At 48.4% G+C, this 22,903-nt stretch overlaps 1 protein-coding gene across 2 annotated transcripts; it reads right to left on the bottom strand.

The window, feature by feature from the left end:
* Positions 1 to 857: 857 nt before the first annotated feature.
* MGST3 (microsomal glutathione S-transferase 3) lies at positions 858 to 22,019 on the bottom strand. Of its 2 annotated transcripts, XM_044916302.1 has the most exons (7): positions 21,950 to 21,975; positions 13,069 to 13,071; positions 6,855 to 6,975; positions 4,507 to 4,580; positions 3,885 to 3,942; positions 1,790 to 1,862; positions 858 to 1,113 (listed from the first exon to the last, which is right to left on the bottom strand). In XM_044916302.1, exons 3-7 carry the CDS (start codon positions 6,969 to 6,971, stop codon positions 977 to 979), a joined length of 459 nt encoding a protein of 152 aa, XP_044772237.1. In that variant the 5' UTR covers positions 6,972 to 6,975; positions 13,069 to 13,071; positions 21,950 to 21,975; the 3' UTR covers positions 858 to 976. The 2 variants fall into 2 exon arrangements, with proteins under 2 accessions (XP_044772237.1, XP_021554095.1); XM_021698420.1 differs by lacking the exon at positions 13,069 to 13,071 and having other exon boundaries at positions 6,855 to 6,977; positions 21,941 to 22,019.
* Between the last annotated feature and the right edge of the window lie 884 nt (positions 22,020 to 22,903).

Raw genomic sequence — 22,903 nt, 5'->3', positions numbered from 1 at the left:
GGACCCAAAATACCATTCATCATCACCCTCATTTTGTAAAGGACATTTTAATATAAAAAAGAATACAAGTTAAAAGCTTTATGAAAACAGTCCTCATTTTCCTTCTTTTGCTCCATGCTGGGGAAAACGTCTCATGAACTATGGTAGAGTGCATACTGCTGGGCTCCAGGTGGTCATGTGGCCACGGCTGACCGTGTCCAGTCGCTGAGCAGAGCATTCCAGCCTTAAGTGATGGCGTACAGTGGGAAAAGCATGGATTTTAGAGTCGGGCCCGGGTGCAGACGCCATCTCTAACCCTCACGGGCTAGTGAGTGCTTGAAATGTGATGAGAGCAACTACAGAACTGATTTTTACTTACATTTTATTCATTTGATTGTAGACAGACATACGTGAGCTCGTGGCTACTTTACTGAGCAGCACAGGTGTGAAAGGGAGAGAATCTTAAGCAGGCTCCATGCCCAGCATGGAGCCCTATGTGGGGCTCAATCTCACGACTCTGAGATCAGAATCAAGACTCGGACACTTAACCAACTGAGTCACCCAGGTGCCCCAAAAGAAGCAATCTTTAATAGAAATTAAAAAAAAAATCCTTGTTGTTACCATACGTGTTAACAGCAAGTGATAAGATAATCTTATATCCCAACTCAGGCTAAAAGACTTTCCTTCCTTGGGCCCCAATTTTTCACAGCTGTGGCATGATTAGGAGCATATTACCACAATCAGATATTTCCCCAATTTCACCTAAGTAGATATCCTCTGGTGGGGTGAGGAGGGGGCTCAGTATCTGTCACCTCTCTCATCTAGTAGGAACAGGCTATTTGCTTTAGGTAAAGACAAAAAACAAATCAGCAAGAGAGTCAGGTTTAGGTATGAGGCTAATGCCAGGTAAGTTTTTATTATATTTAGAAAAAAAAAATAACTGAAAATAAAAGTAAGTCACTCAAAATGAATGAGTTTTTAAACACCCTCTAATTCTTCAATGGCAGCATTTGGACCCACCATCCAAGCCAGTTTTAACCCAACCAAGATGCTGGAAGGCAGAGCACACCGTTGTGCCCATCAGGCCAATGAGGGCTATGGAGCCCAGGGCTCCCCGACTCCGCTTGCTGGGCTCTGAAACAGGAGAAAGAGCAGAGGTGACTAGAGGTGCCAGAAGGACGGTGCTGTCAACATCCACAAGCCGTTCTAGCAAGGCCTCCGGGGTCACCCGTCACAGACTGGTCTGAAGAGGTCGACCAATGTTTGGCCTAAAGCTGTCAGTAATTTAGATACCGCATGCCAAGAAATGCGCCACAACGCTATTATTTGGACCTTAAGAGGATTAGGGGTTAATAATTAGAGCAATTTTGCTCCAGGACCTTTGGGAGTGTTCCCCCGCTTTCAAGAGGTAAGTACAGCCAAAAGAGTCTTTCTCCCCCTTCTCTCTCGGGCACACCATCTATAGTGGTGAATTAAGAGCAGGAGCTCCAGAGTCAGGCTGCCTGGGTTTAAATCCCGGCAGAGCCTGACTTGCCCATCGATAAAGTAGGACATACTATCTACATCACAGAATCGCTATGGGGTTAAACAGCATACCCCAGGACCTTAGAGCAGCGACTGACACATAGAAAATGCTCAGTCAAAGTTTAGTTTTGTTACTTCGCAAAGGTTAGTAAAAAGAAGGAAGATAGCAGACCTTTCACCTAACTATCAAGTTACTTCCCCTTTTCTTAAAGCCCTGCTAAGAAGAAAGAAAGAGTGGCATGGGATTTTAAATTTGTTTCCTGGGCAGACGTCACGATGTACTCACCTCCTGTGTAGTAACCATAAGCATAAAGAACCCGTCCAACAATCCAGGCCAAGCCCAGGCCGGAAGCTACACGCTAAAATAAAAGGGCGAGGTCAGTAGTGGTGATCAAGAAACAGGCAGATCTTCAGTAACATCTAGGGCTGATGACACAATGTGTTACCAAAACTTTCGTGGATATGGTAAAATGCTCCCCCACCAAAGTTAGGGTGGATGTATGTTATTTGTCTCAGGAAGATCAAAGATGTGTGATTCTCCTATGAACTGCTCGTGGATGGTGGAGGTGAGGGCTGATCTTCCGGGTGGATGGGGTTGGAAGAAACCTCCTGGCTTGCCCCGGGGAACTCAGGTGCGGGCGCACAAGAGACGGAGAGGGAGACGCAGGCCAGGGGGTCGAAGGATAGGCCCCAAGAGAAACTGACCCCAAGGCAGGACTGGCGGAGAAGCCTGGCTGTCTCAATGGGCCTGTCACTACATCTCTCAGTGAGGCTCTCCCCCACCCCCCCGCCCCCCGGAAGGGGCTCAAAGCAGGTGGCGCGGCAGCCTGCACTTGGATTGAGGGGCTCCGCCAGAGAAAGTGGGCAGAGCGTGTCGTGCTGGCACCCCAGAATATGCGGTCTTGGAGGGGGGGATGTCTTCCCCTTCCCATGACCCTTGAGAAGAGAGAGTAAAAGTTAGGCAAGATGACGAGTCCTACTTGAGCACCATCCCGGGTGACCCGTTTGGTCAAGAGGAGTCCGGAGAGAATGGGAGGGGGTGTGGGCTCGGGTGTGGGCTTGTGAAACATCGGGCACCACTGTCTCCAGGTACCTTTGCAATTCATCAGTGGCGCCACGGGGGGTAAGGTTAGTACGTTAGGATTTGTTTGTGTGTTTAGTTGACTTGGGGCAAGGTTAACGATCAGGTGTGTGAAACCACTGAAAACAAAAACCCCAGGCCCGTAAGTCACTATCTGCAACCTGGTTTCTGCCAGGCCGTGCTTGGCCATCATGTTGCAGAGTTACCGCCAAACCTAGGCTGTCCCCAGAGTAGTTCGTGGAGTATTTTAGAGAACTCAGCACAAGGAATGGTCCTCTAGGGAAGACGGACAGGAGAGGGGATGGGGGGGGAACGGCAGGGGATGCCTAACTAGAAGGACCAGCTAGTCGTGCTTTATTTAGGTCAGGTATAGTGCAGACCACCTCTCCGGTCCACGAGGTCATGGCCCCCACGGCCCTGTGGTCTGCCCCCGGCCTCCTGCCCCCCACGGAAGCCACGCTGCCCTTCTCACTGTTCGCTGGACAGACCAGACGGGCTCCTGCCGCAGGGCCTTGCCCTCGCTCTTCGGCCAAAGACGTCTGGCCATCTGCGGCACTTGCTCCCCACCTTCTTTAACTTTTGCCTCACGGTCACCTCAGCAATTGGCACAATCCTCACCTGACCTCCCCACTCACAACGGTCCACCTGCCCTGCTGTGTCTTCCTCCGTGGCACGCGTCACCTGCTAGCGTACCGCGTGTACTACATGTACTTAAGTGCTCACAGTCTGTGGCCCCAAGGAACAGTAAACCAGGTGTCTTGGCCTGTTTTGTTCACCGTTGTAACCCGTCAATGTCTGACTATGGCAAATGAGAAAATTATGGACATGAATCTTCTATCAGACAGACCTGGGTTCAAATTCTGATTCTTCTACTTTGTTACGTTGCTGTCTGCTCCGGGGATGGTTACACAGTATCCAAGAGACTTCTCCTGAGCTATAACAAATGGGGAAAGTTCTACCTACTTTAAAGAACTTTGTAACAGGTAACGGAATGACATTCTTTTAAATGGACATTGAAGATGTTCGGTAAATGTCCATTTCCCGCTTTCCTCCCTAATAGCTCAGTGAACTAAATCCAAACAGATGGGCGCCTGGGTGGCTCAGTCAGTTAAGCGTCTGCCTTCGGCTCAGGTCATGATCTCAGGATGCTGGGATCGAGTCCCATGTCGGGCTTCTTGCTCAGCAGGGAGCCCACTTCTCCCTCTCCCTTTGCCCCTCCCCACTGCTTGTGCACACACTCTTAATAAAATCTTAAAAAAAAAAAAATCCAAACAGATGAAAACCCCCTGGAAAAACTTACCGGATGGTAAACACCTCCAACAGCTAGGAAAAATAAGAAGGGAGGATACACTTCCAACCTGGAATAGACAGAGACCTTTTTTAAAAAAGTGCCCCACTGATGTGTGTCTACGCCCCTTACGCTCTCACTTGCTGAGTTAGACACTTGAGAGTAAAACTAAACATTGAGAGCAGGGAGAAGCCCCACCACTAGGATCCACCCTCTTTTCTCTGCACGGGATCAAAGGTAACTCAGAGCACACTGAGCACAAGTCTGCAGCTCTAACGTGCCCACGAGGAAGGTGGTGGATAATTCGAGTAGATTTCCTTCCAGAGCTCACAGCCGCTCCCTCCCCAGGGCTGGGACATTCAATCTCAGCTTAGATAGGATGCACCTTGCAAATGCTGTCAAAGGCCAATGCAACTTGAAAGACATTTTTGAAAAGATTATCCAGAACCCCACTATTCTAACAACTCTGAATATTCAACCTGTCCACAGACATATTTTTTACGACCCTTTTAGGGAGGTGCCCGTGATCATCATCCCAGCTGCTCTTCAGCAAACGGAGTACTAAAGACTGAGGTGCTGGGCAGAAAACACACACTCTGCAGACGTCCCCAGCGCCCTTGGGGCCAACACTCACGTGTTCTGGTGGGCGCGCTGAATGCAGTTGAAAAGGTGCCCATTTTCAGGGTCCGTGCTGTACATGGTAGGATACTGTGAAAACAATAGGATGCTGTGGATCAAGTTGCCAAGAGCAGCATTCAGTGTTGAGTTACAGTCAACCTTAAAGATAATCTATCCTCAAGCATCTTCTACTTTACCCTTGACAGATGATCACTTTCTGCTTAAATACTCGCAGTGAGGTCTCAACTCTCAGAGGCAGATTCAATGTATTTCTGTTAATATCCAGTCCTAAGAATGTACGTCTGTGTCACGGCTGCACAAGGGAGGGCGGCAGCTTGAGCCAGACTCCGTGCCCTTGACATTGTGCCATGACTGCTGGGTTCCCGATGCATCACAAAGACACCACAGGGAAACAGCTCCTTCCCGAGAGCTATCAGACACCACAACCCTTTAAGATTTTCCTTAATGGGAGAATAGAAATTGAGTGTGTGAGAATTTTAATGGATGTGTCCATTTAAGAAAAAAAAAAAAAAGGAAAACCAATATGAAAATTTAAAAAGAAAAGAAGCTCTAGTCAGAGAGTCTATTTATAAGTTGCTAAACAGAAATAGACATTTAAACTTGCTCACCAGGGACAACCTCAGTAATTATCCCTTTTAGATTAGCTGGAATGAAAGGAAGCATTTAATAGACCTCCTTCTTATGTCTAACGTCTAAGCCCAGGCTAACCTCAGCACCACACGTTTCTTCTTTACTTGGGAAACAGAAAATCACCTTACGACATCATTTTTAAAGTGGCACACCAGGGAAGACTTGCCATCTCACTCTCTTTTTTTTTTTTTTTTAAAGATTTTATTTATTTGACAGCGAGGGAGACAGCGAGAGAGGGAACACAAGCAGCGGGAGTGGGAGAGGGAGAAGCAGGCTTCCTGCGGGGCAGGAAGCCCGATGCGGGGGCTCGATCCCAGGGCCCTGGGATCATGACCTGAGCCGAAGGCAGACGCTTAACAACTGAGCCACCCAGGCGCCCCGCCATCTCACTCTCTTTATTTAGTTGATTTTATTACTTATTTTTAAAAATCCAAGTATAATCGACACACATTGTATTAGTTTCAGGTGTGTAACATAATGATTTGATATATGTATATGTTGTGAAATGATCACCACAGTAAGTCTCGTTACCATAGTTGCAGTTTTTTTCTTTTGATGAGAACATTTAAGATTTGCTCTCTTAGCAACCTTCAAACATACAATATAGAATTATTACAGCTGCCATGCTGTACCTTGTAGCTTTTATGTTTTTTTAGATTCCACATATAAGTGAGGTCACAGGATATTTATCTTTCTCTGTCTGACCTGTATGACTTAGCATAATGCCCTCAAGGTCCACTGATGTCACAAATGACAAGATTTCATTCTTTTTTATGGCTGAGTAGCATTCCATCCTATATATACACCACATCTCCTTTATCCACTCATCCACTGATGGACACCTGGGTTACTTCATGTCTTGGCTATTGAAATAGTGCTGAAATGAACATGGGGGTGCACATACTTTTTGAGTTAGTGTTTTCATTTTTTTTTTTGGATAAATACCCAGAAGTGGAATTGTGGCATCATATAGTAGTCCTATTTTTAATTTTTTGAGAACCCTCCATTGTTTTCCAGAGTGGCCACACCAATTTACATTCCCACCAACAGTATGTTCCCTTTTCTCCCCATCCTCACCAGCTTTGGTTATTTCTTGTCTTTTTGATCATGGCCCTTCCCCACCAGGTGTGAGGTGGTATCTCACTGTGGTTTTGATCTGCATTTCCCTGATGATGAGTGATGGTGAACACCTTTTCATGTCCCTGTTGGCCATTTGTATGTAGTCTTTCGAAAAATGGCTGGTCAGCTCCTCTGCCCAGTTTTTAATTGTTTTTTTTTTTTTCTCTTTTGAGTTGTATGAATTATATATTTTGGAAATTAACCCCTTATCAGATGTATGGTTTGCAAATACTTCCTCCCATGTAGTAGGCGGCGCTTTTCATTTTGCTGGCAGTTTCCTTTGCTGCACAGAAGCTTTTTGGTTTGATGTGGTCCCGCTTGTTTACCCCTCATTAGAGAATAACACTCTTCCTGGCACATAGCTCCAGCCAAAGGCCGTGCTGTTCTCGTCCCAGCACAGCTGGTCTTTCTATAGAAGAGACCCAGTGAAATCAAGATGGAGACTGCTTCCCAGTAGGGGCCCCCATTTCCTGCCTTCTTCCTGCCCGAAAGGGGCAGCATTTCGAGTAGGTGTGGTTCTCAGACTGCCAGTGCTGGCCTCTAGCTTCTCACCTCTCCTTCCGCTTGCCTCAACAAACCTAGGTTCCCACTCACCTCCACTTTGTACTTCTTTCGGGCCTTGGAAACGTTGATGGCTAGATGAGCTACCATGATGAAGCTGGCAGCGCCGGTGAGAACCACAAAACCATATTCCTTAGAGAGGACAGCCATGCTGCTCTGCAGGAAGAAGGCGAAGACGTCAGGGTGCCACCCAGCACCACAGGCACCCACGGTAGGAGGCCTGCAGCTCGGCGCTGCACCCCCTGCAAAGGTCTACCTACAGGATCTCAAAGGTGGGAGGAAACACGAGGTTCCGAAGAGGCAGATGCAGATGTTACTGTGTACCACACAACAGAATCGAACCGTTATTCAAGTACGCGATGTACACGCAGAAAAGTGCATGATCATATCGTGTGTTCTTTCCCGATGAACATTACGTTTACAAGATGTAGCCACACCACAGCAGTAGGCATTGCTGGAGAGGGACACAGCTGCTTAAAAACCATAGTTTCGAGAAAAAGGTTAACATGGCAAAATTCTAAAGGATATATTAAATCAGAGAGTGAGAGAGAGAGACCGAGGAGAGAGGTAGGGAGGGAGGGAGAGGGAAGCAGGATATGAAACAGTAAGTATACAACGATTCCAAGTTCTTTGTGTGTGTGTGTCTGTTGGCATGGAGGGGGCGACACTGAGGACAGGCACCTCGGGACTCCCTTTGATCCTGGGGCACATACTGGTATAGAAGGTAGGAGACCCGGTTCTAGTGCTTTGAAAGCAGAGCCCAGCTCTGGAGCCTATCACATTGCTAAGAGACCCGGCTCTGGGCAGCTCTGGGGAGCCAGGATGCTCATCGAATTCTCACTTCAAAACCAGCCCTGTGACATGTTCTGATGCCTGCAACGTATTTTGAAATGCATCAGGAAACGACAATACAAACCAATACAGCCAAATGTTAATTATGGAAACCAGGTGGTGGCTATAGGGATGGTCAGTATATGATTCTTCCAGACTTTCTGTATATTTGAAAAATTTCATCATAAAATGGAGAACAAGCGAATCTCAGCATTTTTCAGTGTTCTGCAATTTCAGCTCTTTTAGCTACTGTTCTGCCCCAGAAGGAAAGAAAAGAGAAGAAACAGACCGGCCAGCAAGGAGAAGAGAACTTGGCAGGTGGGAGGAAGCCCTCATCATCTCAAGGTAGATCAGTGCTGCCCCTCCAACCGCTCTGAGCTTTGGTCACTGGACAGGTGAGGCAGGCGGGACATGGGGAAATAGCCATGGTGCTTCCCGAGATCCTTACTGCCCGCCCGCTGTGTGCGAGGCTTCCACGGGCCAGCAGCTCCTGAGTCTCTTGTGCTTGGTTTAAAATGTCCACCCCTGCTAACTGGCTCACTGCAATCTGTCCTATAAGCCCAGGAGGCCCCCCTGCCCCAAAGTGTTTCTCATCCCCTGCACGAACAACCCAGCAAGACGGAAGATCCCTATTTCCAAGAGTACCCAGAGGGTAAGGCATGTTCCCAGGGTCCAAAATGGAAGGCACCTGAGCTGGGATTCACATTTGGATTCCAAATGGAGAGCTGATGTTGGGGTCACAGTGCCTTTCTCAGTGTGGAATTTGGCACCAGAAAGCAGCTCAGTTCTTTAAAAGTACGCTTCCCTTAGGTCTCAAAAATGACATTTAGGGCTGAAGTCCTAAAGTCTGCCCCTACCCCCTCACGATCCACAATAATTCTCCCCAGTTTCTCCTTCATTCTTCACCCTGCGCTGCATCCCAGGGGCGCCCAGCCCACCTCGCCCGGGTCGGGGGGCGGGACACACTGCAAAGGGCTGTGGCTGTGACTCAGCACACCAATGGCCTCCTGGCCACCCTCTCCCCACCGTCAGGAACGGCTGCAGAAAGCAAGCAGTCTCTGGCTGCCCCCCCCCCCCCCATCTCCCTGTGCTCGTTCCCTTCTAGAATTAGTTGCTTCCTGAAATGTAGAAAATCAGCTCGGGGAGGTAGTAGTTATTGAGACAAAGATATAGGGTGAATTCCGAACACCTCTTTGAAAAAGCAACGGTTGAGCCTTCCAACCTATGTGATGTCCTTGGAGCTCAACAACGTTTGGCCAGACAGGTCACTCAAAATGAACCTGTCACTCACTGTCAGAAGCCACCTGTTTAAGGACAATCAATTAAGCGCACCTGGCTTAGGTCAATGTTTGCGAGTCGGGAGAGTCCTAGAGCGAGAGCCCATTTCCAGACCCCAGCCTCCGGACCGGACGCCAGGCTCCCTGGCAGCACGGGGTCACGCTGTGTTTGTGTAGCACTTTTCAGCTCACTTTTCACCCTCACAAAACTCCCATTAGCTTCCCCTCACAGCGAAGGAAATGGAGGTTCACGTAGAGGAAAGAACTAAGGGAGAGCAGGTTTTAGAATTCCTCGCCAAATACTCAGGCACAGGCAGAATTTCATGGCTTAGTCACTGCCCTTGGTTTTTCTGGTTTGTACGGACTTGGGGTAGGAGAAGCTAAGTGGCTAGACAGAGAAGTACCTCTTGAGTAGATGTTTCTGTTGCAGGCAATGAACACTCAGGTGACTGCTCAAAAATGTACAATCTGAAATTAGCATTTACTACTGAGCTCCTCTTCCAAAGTATATATGTAATCTGGGAGGTTAAACCTGTCAGACATTCACACTCTAGTGCAAGTTACCCTCGCTCCCACTTTGCAACAGTAATGGGTATTAGGGAAAAGGAATCTGGGTATGGGCAAGCAGAGCCAGGAACAACAAGTACCTTTGAAGGGCAGAGAATATACAGTAAGGGGGACCCAGAGTCCAGTGCTAGAGTGGGTGGTTTGCAAAAGACCGAACAGCTATCCGTGGGACAGCGAGTGTGCTCAGACTGGGGGGGGGGAGTGCCTACCTCCCTGAGCCTCTCCCTGCAGGAGCCCTGGACACACCTGCAAAGGCACCAGAACAAAGGCCAGGAAGCCGCCTGCAGGAGGGGGAGACAGCCCTCCTTGACCCCGTCACACTCCCATGTGAGGAGTCCTGCTTCCAACACCGTAGCAGTCGGCGCTGCCCAGCTGGTGTGATCCATGCTAAACCAGAGACGGCAGCCAGCGACAGCAGCTGCTAAGTTCCCAAGGGGGTGACCGCGTTTGGCACCCGCCATGCCAAGCACAGAGCGTGCCCACAGACGCCTGTGGAATCAGCGAAGCAAGCCGTCACTCCAGGCGGCTTTCCCGAATGACACCTCCAACCGACATAATGCTTGTCACCTGGCCCCGTGCCTGGCATGAAGGAGGTGCCTAAGGATCCCTTTTGTTCCCCTCAAAAGTGTCTACTGAAACCTTTGAAGCAGAGAAAGAGGAGGTCAGAACACAGAAAAAAAGCTCTGTCACCACAGCTGTTGAAAACATGAATCCAGCAGGGACTGGAAAATGGTTTAAGGTTTGTCCTTTCAGGAGAGAATCAGCTTAATTCAGTCAGTGATCCAAAAAAAAAAACCTTATCATTTGCTGAGTCCTTCTGAGGAATCCAGGGCAAAGAGAGGGACGGTCCCACCCCTTAAAGATCGGCCTTGGTGGGTTCGGGTGCAGGTGTGCGCACTGGTTAAGGGGAGGCAGTGCAGTTTACAGATGCCAAACCCTGGAGCCGGCAGATAGCTTCCCGGGTGCAGGCTTCCTCACTTCTGGCACGAGCCCTCATTGGGCTGCACACCACATTTTGTTGCTTATATACCTGCTCTGTGTTACCAGCAGCCCTTCTATCGACCCAAGAAGATAAGGTGTCTTGGGGGTGGGAGCTCTGCCCTAGACCTTGGTCTCTGACATGGTGCCAGACACACGGCATGTGGTCTAACAGCTCCTTTGGAGCTCAACTTCCAAGGCACCTCTAGAGTCCTCTGCAACCCGCCTCGCTGTATTTGGTGTTTGTTAATCGTCACACTGTTTTCGAGGCTGGTCACACTCCAGCTGTGTCCATGAGCAGTTATAATTTGTATGAATAGAAATGTTTTTAGGTACCTATTTAAAAGTACCTAGTCTTCGCTATTACACAGCGGTGGGAAAGTGTAAAACAGAACCATCTGGAGAAGAGCCCAACAACGGTAATATTCTTTACATCGTTCATACCTTTTTTTTTTTTTAAGATTTTATTTATTTATTTGAGAGAGAGAGAATGAGAGACAGAGAGCACGAGAGGGAAGAGGATCAGAGGGAGAAGCAGACCCCCCGCCGAGCAGGGAGCCCGATGTGGGACTCGATCCCAGGACTCCAGGATCATGACCTGAGCCGAAGGCAGTTGCTTAACCAACTGAGCCACCCAGGCGCCCCCGTTCATACCTTTTGATTCATTAATTCCACTGGGCAGCTAGCTGGAGGTAATAATCAGGAACTCAGATTTGAGTTCCGACTGAGCCACCCGCCCCATTGAGCACCATTTATAACAGCAACAACAGAAATGGCACAGTGGCCAAGCAAAGAGGACTAATTAAATAAATAGTGCACCCATAAAATAGAATATTGTATAACCATTAAAAGTGGTGTGCACACAATTAAAGATGTTGAAAAGGGCTTCACATACAGCATGTTAGGTTAAAAAATTTTCAAAAAGTGGGGCGCCTGGGTGGCTCAGTTGTTAAGCATCTGCCTTCGGCTCAGGTCATGATCCCGGGGTCCTGGGATCGAGCCCCGCATCAGGCTCCCTGCTCTGCGGGAAGCCTGCTTCTCCCTCTTCCACTCCCCCTGCTGTGTTCCCTCTCTCGCTGTGTCTCTGTCAAATAAATAAATAAAATCTTTAAAAAAAAATTTCAAAAAGTGTACATACAGTATAATCTTAGTTTTCTCCATAACAGGAAAAATTTAAAAAGAAAATATCAAAATCATAAACATAATCATTTCTAGACAGGTGAATTGTACACTTTCCTTTGTATTTTTCTATAATTTCTATAAAATCATACGGAAAGTGCCTGACAATAGTTAGGAATTGAGAAATCAGAGGAATAGCAATATATTGTGATGGAACCAAATAGTCAGTCATATGTGACTTCCTGTCACTCACCTACTCTGTGCTCTTTGTAGCTAAGGATGCAGTTTTGGAATGACACTGAGCTCCAAACCCGGTTCTCACACCTCCTAGCTGCATGTCCTTGGGAAAATTCCTCCACGTGTTTCAGTGGTCTCGGCCTCCTTATTTGTTACATGAGGACCTTGGTGGTACCCACCCGCCCCTGTGGTTGTCGCGAGGAAGACACGGGGACAGGGATGGGGACACTGTGTATTAGCGCCCAGCATGATGCCTGACACGTGGTGAGCACTCAGCAAATGTTACGGATCGGGTTATATTATGTGTGTTAATGTGAACAGTCTCTGCCCTGATTCAATTATAAAAGGGGATGTTTGAATGAATGATAATATACATTTAAGAATTTATCATTTAGAACTGCTATTTTAACACCGCAAATGAAAACTTGGAACTATATATATTCACTTCTTTTTCTGAACTCCTAGCCAGCCGTGCTAAAGTATCCGCAAAGCAGGAGTATTTAGGAGGACGCTGGTTTCCAGTGCTGACCATGGAAATCAGCGAACTGCAGTTACCGAAACCCGCACTGTGGCCAGAGATGCTCATTCACCTGCTTATTCAAGTTTACTGAGCACCTGGTGTGTACCACTCGCTGGGCCCCTGGCTGGAGATGAAGAGCCCAGACTCTGGTCCCTGCCCTCATGAGGCTCATGTTCTACTGGAGGAAACAGGCAAACAAGTAAACACACACCCAATTCCAGATTTTCCCCTTCATAGCCATGATCAGAGACTGGATACAAACATACCCTACAAAATGAAAGTGAATGTATTGGGGAAAGGCAGAAATAGGACAGAAGGGCTGCTGCCTCCCCTCCCTTCTTAGTAGTTGCAGGGGTGTATGCTTTCAGTTAACCGTTTCCTGGCTGTCTTTCAACTGAAAGGATATTAAGTTGAAGGTTTAAAAGAAACTAGATTTTATATTTAATTTAATTTCCTGTCACTTATTTAAGAGTAGAGATCCTTTTGGAAATGTTTTTACTCCTAGCAGACTTGAATATTGTGGTTTTTTTTTTTTAAGATTTTATTTATTTATTTGACAGAGAGAGAGATAGTGAGAGCAGGAACACAAGCAGGGGGAGTGGGAGAGGGAGAAGCAGGTTTCTTGCTGAGCAGGGAGCCCGACGTGGGACTCGATCCCAGGACCCTGGGATCATGACCTGAACCGAAGGCAGACGCTTAACGACTGAGCCACCCAGGCGCCCTTGAATATTGTTTTATGATTTGTCTTCTCCTATGGAAAGATCCACAGGGGTAGAGACAGCAGGAAATCTGGAGTCAGATGGATGTATGTTTAGACACTGCCTCTGAGAGCTTGGGAATGTTACCCAATTTCTCTATAAAACAGAATACTAACTACTTACTTCACAGGATGATTGGAGGAATTAAAGGAAATAAACTAGGGGCACCTGGGTGGTGGACAGTTAAGCATCCAACTCTTGGTTTTGGCTCAGGTTGTGATCTCAGGGTCGTGGGATTGAGCCCCGGGTCAGGATCCGTGCTCAACACAGAGTCTGCTTGGGACACCCTCTCCCTCTGCTCCTCCTTCCACACTCTCTTTCTCTCTCTAAAATAAATAAATAAATCTTTAAAAAAAATAAAGGAAAGAAACTAGATAAGCATCTGGTATGAACACTTAATAAATGTTGGCCCCAATACGAAGGCATATTGTAAATACTGGTGAGTGTGCGTGTCTGCCTACTTAAGTCATACTTCCTAAACAAGGAGATAGTGATTTTTCCTACAAATCAATAAGGTGCTCTGACTCAGAAATTAGTTCCAATTCTGTTTGAAATAGATTCAAATTTGGCAAAAGGCTGGTCGAACTTAGATTCCCAGTGTGGTCAGCATACTGTGTCTGGGAGGGAGTCAGTTTTCTAGTGTGGACAGCATAATGTGTCTAAGAACACCTAATTCACTGATTCGACCACAACATCAAAGCACTTACTGTACGCCAGGCACTTGCTGAGGGGTGGGGGACACGGCAGTGGACAGGACGGGGTCCCCGTCCTTAAGGCACTGACATTCTAATGAGGACAGAAGACTGATAACACACATGCCAAGGTGTTCGCTAACACTCCAATAGCAATCATACGGCCCGGAATAAATGTATCAAAGAAATGTATGATACATTTAGGGGCGCCTGGGTGGCTCAGTCGTTAAGCGTCTGCCTTCGGCTCAGGTCATGATCCCAGGGTCCTGGGATCGAGCCCCACATCAGGCTCCCTGCTCAGCAGGAAGCCTGCTTCCCTCTCTCCCACTCCCCCTGCTTGTGTTCCCTCTCTCGCTGTCAAATAAATAAATAAAATCTTAAAAAAAATATATGATACATCTAAACTCACACAGTGTCATATGTCAATTATATCTCAAGACCAGGAAGACCTTGCTGCAGTGACATTTACACTGACACAAGAATGAGGAAGAAACAGCCACACAACATTCTGGGGCAGAGACTATTCAGGTCAGAGTACTTGCACGGCAAAGTGAGTCCTTGCACAAAAAGAGTACTTGCGTGGCAAGTGCAAAGGCCCCAGGTGAGGACAAGCCTGGCACACTCACGGGACAGAAAGGCGGCCGGTGTGGCCGGGCCCCGTGGACGGTGGGAACACTGGGAGACAGGGTTAGGGAGGACAGATCCAGATCACGAGAGGGGCTTTACCAGACAGGTAACAGTCAATACTGGCTGCTTCTCCCGGCAAGGGACTAAGAAGAGGGGCAGAGAGGAGGAAAAGGTGCGAGACTGTTAGGTCTTAGTAGAGGAAGCGTCACTTCCCAAAGGGAAAGGTGTTCGGCCAAGCAAGCAAGCATCACCGTTAACCAAGATGGCCCTCTGGGTGGACTCAACTCTTACACATGGAAAGAGCTTTCAAGGTGCAAAGGGAGCAGCATCAGTACGGACCCCAAACGTAAGGAAGAAAGAGCTCCAAATAGGAACCAGTGGACACCTCTGCCAAGATGCATGAACAGACCAAGAATATACTCTTGACTTTGGTGAGGGGGACCCTTTGACAGCCGGGTTTTAGGGGAGTGGGAGAAGGTGGAAGCCCCCATGCTGAGGGTTAAGAAACAAGTGGGCTGTGAGGCAGGACATCTCAGGAATCGTTCCCGCGGTCCAATCCTGCCAGTATGGGCCAGTGCAAGTCCTACCCCTTCCCCCATGATGCCTGCACTCCTCATTGACCCGCGTGGGCTGCAGGCTTGCTTTGAATGTGTGCACGTTTGTTCCAGCTGATGGGTTAGCTATTCTAACATGCACTTGAACCCTGGTTGATGAAAATAGTACACATCTCCAAATGTGTTGGGGACACAGGATATGTCTCCTGCTTACATTTTCTATAGTAACTTTCATGAAGACAGAAACACAGTACAGTGCTGTCCCATGTTCCAGGTCAGTGGTTCTCAAACTTTAGCATCAACGTCACCTGACATGTTTGTTAAAACACACCCCATCCCTCAGAGTTTCTGATCCTGTAGGGCTTAATGGGGCCTGGGAATCACCCTTTTTCCTCCCTCCCTCCCTCTTTCCTCCCTTTTCCTTCCTTCGAGAGAGAGAGAGAGAGGGCGACTCTTAAAGCAGGCTCCACACCAAACTAACTCCTCATGGAGTTTTTCAGCCCACATGGCAGAAATAGCAAAATGGGAAATAATATCACCACTACATCCTGAACACCTGCTATAAGACCTACTGAATCTCCCCTGTCAGGCCCACGGTGGCGTTTACATCAACAATCCCCACAGCGATCCTATGTGGTAGTTAGTATTATCATCCCCATTTGACAGATGAGAAAACTGAGGCAAAAGGAGTTCAGCAACTTGTCTAAGGCCCCACAGCTAGTGAGTGCAGAGCTGGGGTCTGAACACAAGCCGACTGACCCCTAGGTCTAGCTCTTCGCTACTACACCACCCTGCAGGGTTTGCCCCGTCACCCAGGAGTTAGATTACTTCTTCCGCCAGCACAGGGAGCGATGAGGAGAAATGCTTTTGCAAAACTCCAGCTCCGACCTGAGCTGCACCCTGGGCTTCTACCGCAGGAGCAAAGCGGGGGGACAGAGCCCGGGCGCCAGAGCCCAGGAGAAGGGAGGGCTGGATCCATAATCTTTGGAATGCTTTACATACAGGATTCTGTCATCTGTGGAAGACTGTTTTACTTATTTTCCACCGTGAATGCCTTTTACTTCTCGCCACCACTTGCCCTATCTCGCTGGCGCAGGGGTTCCTTCAGTTCCAAGAATTACCCAGTACACTTCCTGAGCCACACACACCAGAATACTCCTGGGGTGAAGCTCTCCTTCACTCTTTACTCAAGTCTCTCTCGGCTGCCAACAGTAACTCCCCAGAGTACAATCAACATTGCACAAATGGAGTAAAAGGCAGCCTTTATAGATTTGAGCACTTGCCTCCAATTATTACTTCTGAGCCATGAAGTTACATCAACTTTTCTTTAACTAAATGAAAACAACTGGATTTTTTAAGGGAGAAAGGATTTTCACCTTTCATCTCTCTCTACCCTCACACAAGTAGATAAAAGCCAAGCTGGACAGTGGTCACCCCCTACTTCCTTCTGCAAGATTGTTCTCCTCAAACTGTCCTGCAATTTCTTAGCGGTGTCCTTTTTTACACACCCAGGAATGGAACAATGATAAAGCACTCAGAGAATGACTTGGAGCCATTCCCTGAGGTTTCGTTAAAATTCTTACCTGGCTCCCTGTGCTATTCATCTGACCTTCTTTATACATGGTTCCTTACTTTACGTGGCAAAACCCACCATTTTCATGAGCCTGACACAAGGACGGTCACTTAAAGGACTGGTCTGATCGTCCCAAATGGAATTCTGAGTCCCCAACATGGAAGGTGGTTCAGAAAACTCTGGAGTTGTGTCGGGTGTCTACTTAGATCTGCTTATGGCACCCCAGGGCAGCTGCCCAGCCTAACTTCTGCCTCTAGCTGTTTCTACAAATGAACGGTCCTCACAATCATCTCAGGGAGGGCAGTGACCCTCATGAACCCATCTAGAGCTCAAAGGAGAAATTTAAGAACTCGGAGGGAAGCCACACAAAAGTAATTCCCTGTTTCCATGACGGGAGAGAAAAAAGAATCACAGGACTTCTTTGTGTCCAACCTACATTTTCAAAATGCCAGTTCTGGCCACTTCTTCTTCTTCTTTTTTTTAAGGATTTTATTTATTTGAGAGACAGAGAGAGAGAGAGTGCGAGCACGCACAAGTTGGGGAGAGGCAAGGGAGAGGGAGAAGCAGATTCCCTGCTGAGCAGGGAGCCCAACGTGGGGTTCCATCCTGGGATCCCGGGATCATGACCTGAGCCGAAAGCAGATGCTTAACTGACTGAGCCACCCAGCCGCCCCCATTCTGGCCACTTCTACATGAAACAGATTACGAGATCCGTCTGAGTGTCAAAGTTTCACATGACAGCTAGATTTTTTTAAAAGTGCGTGGACATTTAAGAGAAGGAATAATAACCCAGGTGAGGAAAAATGACTACTCCCCACTAGTGCGTTGCACATTTGGTAGATACTTCTCCAAGGGCTAAAAGTGAAAAGTTAGCTAAATAGGCATACCATTATTTATCTAGCACTTGATCATTAACTCAGGGAGGCGAACAGCAGAGGTAGGTCAGCGACTGGTACATCCCAGGACCTCACATTCTTTGATTCCTCATCAATGTTCCTGGCAGAACACTTGGAAAGCAGAAGCTAACAGTTAGAAGGGTAGGGGATCTGTCCCTTTAAGAGATAAATGTGATATCCAAACGTATTCAGCTTTATAGATTCTTTCTCCCTCTCCCTCTGCCCTTCCTGCTTGTGCTCTCTCTCTCTCTCTCTCTCAAAAAAAAAAAATTCAAGTTTCCCTTTTTTTTTTTTTTTTTTTAGAGATATTTATTTATTTGACAGAGAGAGACACAGCGAGAGCAGGAACACAAGCAGGGGGAGTGGGAGAGGGAGAAGCAGGCCTCCCGCGGAGCAGGGAGCCTGATGCGGGGCTCCATCCCAGGACCCTGGGATCATGACCTGAGCCGAAGGCAGACGCTTAACGAATGAGCCACCCAGGTGCCCCTCCCATGTTGTTTTAATTCCAACACTCTGGTGACCTGTCAGTGCTGAAAACAATTAATACCTAACTGCATGCCCCGGCTGGGAGTGGGAGAGGACAGGACCAGCATGATGCCCAAGTTCATGGGAATAGTTCTGCCTGAATGGAACTGAGTCTCCCCTGGAAAATACTGGTAATTCAGCTCCTCAGGAATCTAGGAAGGGTGGACTGTAACATGACGGTGTGATGACAAACTTTCCCAGATTCTTGACACACAAGGCTCTATGGGGTAAGAGGTGTGTTGGCACCTCACCTAGGAGGCCGGGGCCATGCCGGGCCCGAGGTCCCAAGGGATGTGATCCCAGCGACAGGCTGCAGGACATTGCCCATGGTCTGAAGGCACCCACCTCAGAGGGCAGGAGAAAGAATGGGGAGAAGCCGTGGGATGCAGAAGAAAATAAAAATCACATAACAATTCATTAAATGGAGCGGATTTGATAAAACCGCTGCAGGACAAACGTTTTACCTAAATGGAGTGCTTGCCTGAAGTCCACACCTACTATCTTCCTCAGTATTGCCTTGGGGAATGGTTCCTTCCCTGAAGTATCCCCTGCTCCACACCAGGCACCACGCGAGGCGGCGAGGTGCGCAGGGCACTGATGGCGATCCAGACTGAGAGCCAAGGTCCTGACCCTCCAGAAGACACAGGGACGTAGAGGGAGATGACACAGGAGGACCATGAGACAGGACAGTAGCAGATTGAGAGAAGGGCTCTGAAGGATATCAAGTGATGTGGGAGAGACACACAGGGAGAGAAAACAGTGAGGACACGGGAGCCGGGAAAGGGCTTTGCTTGTGTAAGGAAGAGAAAGGACACCAGTGTGTCTGAAGGGTAGAGACTAGAAGGGTATGTGCAGTGATACAGACCAGAGTGGTAGGAGAAATCAATTATTAGCACTGTTCTAAGTAGCTCACTAGTATTAACTGCTCACAGCATCCCTATGGTATCTTATTATTTCTCTTTTGCAGATGAGGAAATGGAGCATCCGAGAGGTTTAGTAATCTGCCCAAGGTCACGCAGCCATCACAGAGGAAGCCTGGACTCACACACAGCCAGACAGCCTGGCTCCAGAGTCTATGCTTTCCACCCTTGCTTCTACTGCCTCTGAATGAGATTGGAGAGCAAGTCTGACCACACCTGACCTCTTCTGGAATTTTGCTATCTCCTCAAACTCTCTCCTGAGCATAAAATATATTAATAGGAATAGAGAGCTAATAATTAACTCCAAGTCTGTGACTGATTAAAGCCTGAGAACTTTCTAATTGGAAGGAAAAAAAAAACTTGGAGAAGGTCCAGAAAGTAACTTATTGTTAAATTTCTTTTAATGAGTGTCAGCACTGCAGTATGACAAGAGGAGAGATTCCAGGAAGGAAAAACTTCCTCCAATCTTTCATGTGTACGGGCTTGCAAGGAGCAAAGCAACACAGAAATTGGCATTTCTTTTCATGTCATGATTTCCACATAACTGTGCCTTAATTGGCATATTACATAGGAACTGAAGGTCATGGGGAAACTAAGCCCTGACTTCCACAAGAGGAAAACAAAACTCTCAAATGGTCACAGTAGCACTACTTGGATTTTCCATCACAAGAAATGTGGGCAGACTGTATTTAATTCTTAGCAGCTGCTGAATCCTCACCAGGGTATCAGACATTCTGGATGAAAGAACCAGCAGGGCTGCCTGAAACGGGGTGTTTAATTCCTTGTGCTTAGGATGAAGCTGAGCCAAAATCATTTAAGTTGCTTTGGCTGGAGAAATAAAATACCACTTATTTAAAAAAAAAAAAAGAGTGAACTAAGACACTGAAGTATTAGAACCCGAGTTCCAGTTAATGAACAGGTCAACTCTGGCAAGAACTCAGAGGGTCAATAAGGGGGACTTACAATCCCAAACGATGAAATCCTTAAAGGATTTCCAAATGTTATTTGGAAGGTAGTGCAATTTTCTTATCTCCTCATTGATGTTTTTCTCCTCACAAAGATAGGTAGGTAGGTAGACACTGTAAGAGAGAGTGAGGGAAACAGGAATTCTCATGTACATAGTAGTATCCTAGCTGATAACTGCTGAATTCTTTTTTAGGAGGATGGTATACTCACAAGTAGTATTAATTCAACTGCATAAACTGTAGCATTATGTAGAATCTTTTAAACAAACACTGCTTAAAAATACGAAATGGTTCATGGTCAACTGTGGTTGGCAACTGTATTCTGAATATAGTTTCAGAATATTTAAATATTAAACAGGGAACAATAGGTTTAAATACAGCTAACTGTGCAGTAGGCACTAAATTGCATTTTGACAGCCTGATTTGTCATCTACTTCATTCCAGATTGCTCCAGGGGCTTTTCAGCATGTCTCTGGATAGTGGGGCAAAGCCCTTCTTTCTTGTTCACTCCCTCTGCTGTCCTCCAGGTTAGGAAATTTCCTTCCATGACTGTCTCTTCAGGACTCTCGGCCAACAGGAGGAAGTTTAAATTAGGGGAAGATTGCCCTTCTCCAGTTTTGTTCCTTAATCTAAGAAAGCCCCTGGTGTACACTTTCTATAGCTGGCTACAGCGATCTTTCTAGTGTATCTGTTTTATTCATAGTAACATCAGTTCAGGAAAAAAAAAACTGCTTGGGAAAGTTTTCTATTTCTGTAACATTATGTCAGGACGGAAGCTTAACAGAATGTCTTCCCAGGGGTAAAAGGATTTCTTTGGATTTTAGAGGTTAGTTTTCTTTAACTTGGTTAAATTTAACTCCTGTGAGAATAAACATTCTTGACCCCCTGACCAGGATACTGTGCTCTTATTACTGAATTCATTGAACTAAAACATAGCCTTATAACTCTGACCGATAACCTTGGGTGCTTCCCACAAACTGCAGGCTCTCGGTGATCTACAGATTTCCCAAGAGAAGCCCTGGCTGCAGCTCCCACGCACAGAGGAATCTCAAATCTGCAGCAATTCCACAGGACCACGCCTAGGTCCACAGCTACCGCAGAGAGTCATTGGTCTGCACAGCAGTAGTGTCCTTCCCTCTAGGACTCCCTTTCTCCAGCTGAGAGATTACAGCCCCAACTGTCACTCCTTTCCTACATACACCCTCTTGTCTCAGCTTTTCCTTTACCTCCTATTCCACATTCACTTGTCCCTTAAGCTACAAAGTAGCTCGTAAACTCCTGGTCGGAAAGGAAAGTAACAGCAGAAGCCACAACTTAGGAGAATGACTCACCAATCAGTCTCCTGCCCCTTCCACCTCCCTGCAGCTGCCCCACCGCAGTGGCCCTGGGGCTCACTGCAGTGACACAGATAAGGAGGAAAATTCTCTGAAATCCAAAGTAGAACCGTACATGGAGAGTCTTCCTCCCTTGCGGAGTCTCCTGCTCTCGGGCAGAGGTAGGAAATGACCCACGTTAAGGGTTCCAGACAAACCGACAAACGGTTTTATGAGGCAGCAGGAAAACAAACACAATTCCCTGGGAGGTTCTCCCGGACGGTTCCTAGCAACACATCCACATCCGCAGCAGGCGCAGGGCTCCCAGGGCACTTGTCACCCATCGGGCCTGCACTGCCCACTGCCCCCTGCAGCGTCCCGCCCGCCCATCTTCTGCACCAGAGCTGCACTTGGCAAGGTCGGGTGGGCTCCGGGAGGCAGAAACAAGGAGCGCCCGGGTCTGCGCAGCCCGGGGAGAGGAGGAGAGAAAAGGAAGGCACTGAAGGGTTGACCTTGAGAATCTCCCTAAGTTACAGATAGCGAGGTGGGCCCCATTTCAACGCGCCAAACCCACTCCATCAGGGGGAGGATGCAGGGCAGGTGGAGGGCAAAGGGGATGGAAAGGTAGGAGTACACAGACCAGAAAGGGGAAACGGAGCGCCTCCCTATTCATCCTGGGATGGCGGAGGTAGGGGCGGTGCCTAGCCCTGGAGCAGAAGTGCCCCGAGAGCCGGAGCTCCGCACTGCCCGTAGGTGCGGGGACTCACCTGGATCACCTCCGCTCGGCTGGTGCAGACCACAGCTTTGCAGGGAAGTGAGGGTGCCGCGCCCTTGGCCACTGGCAGGGCGGGGCGTGGCCCAGATCAGGGCCCGCCCCCGCCCGAGGCAGCGCGAGACCACGCCCCCACGGCGGGGCACCCGGCAGCCGGGGCGCGCCTCGAGAGTGTCCGCTCCCAGTCCCTGGTGGTTAGGCGGCGGAGACTGAATTCTCTTCCGCCTCACGGCTGTCCACCCCTTACCCCCTCCTACTCCCAAGTCCATGTATAAGTCCCCTTCCGTAAATGCCTCCGTGGCCGCCTTCCTAAATTATCCCAGTCAGTTCACACTTTTCGGATTGGATTTGCAGACCAGTAGCACGTCAATAATTTGTCCTTAGCAGGGCCACCGTAGCTTGCTTCTAGGCGCGTGCGCGGCTTGCACAGCGAGGACGCGAAAGTGGTAGCGCCGCCGCGCGGGGGAAGGGGGTGGGTTGGGTCCGCTCACTCTGCGTGTCTGGGGCGCGGGAGGCCCGTAGTGTCGTCGACTGCTGCACTCGCCAAGTGCGAGGATTTAGGGATTGTTGGGGCCTGTACGTTTCCCTAGCTAATAAGTACTATTGTAGTCAACTTGCCCGAGAGCCGGAAGGGAGCCCAGCCCGCAAGGCGGCCGCGCCCACCCGCGCCCACCCTCGCCCACCCTCGCTCGCGGCTCCCGCCAGCCGACTAGCTGAGGCCCGCCTCGCGGTTCTTTCTGTGGGAGCAAGACTGCACCGCCCCGGGGACCCACAGACCCTTGAGAGGGTACACAAGCCCCAGGTACGCCCTGGTGTCCAGCCGGAGGCGGTGAGGTCGTGACAGGCCTGCAGACGGGGTCGGCCTGAGGGGTAGAACTTGTTTCTACCTACTGTAGACTCAGCTACAAGAGCCAACCGCACAAGGCACCGAGGTCTCCAGTTTTCGCGTGTTTTAAGT

The sequence above is a fragment of the Neomonachus schauinslandi genome, chromosome 6, assembly GCF_002201575.2.
Source record: "Neomonachus schauinslandi chromosome 6, ASM220157v2, whole genome shotgun sequence".
Taxonomy (NCBI): domain Eukaryota; kingdom Metazoa; phylum Chordata; class Mammalia; order Carnivora; family Phocidae; genus Neomonachus; species Neomonachus schauinslandi.
The sequence above is the reverse complement of the archived record's forward strand: the minus strand, read 5'-3'. Positions and strand labels throughout refer to the sequence as shown.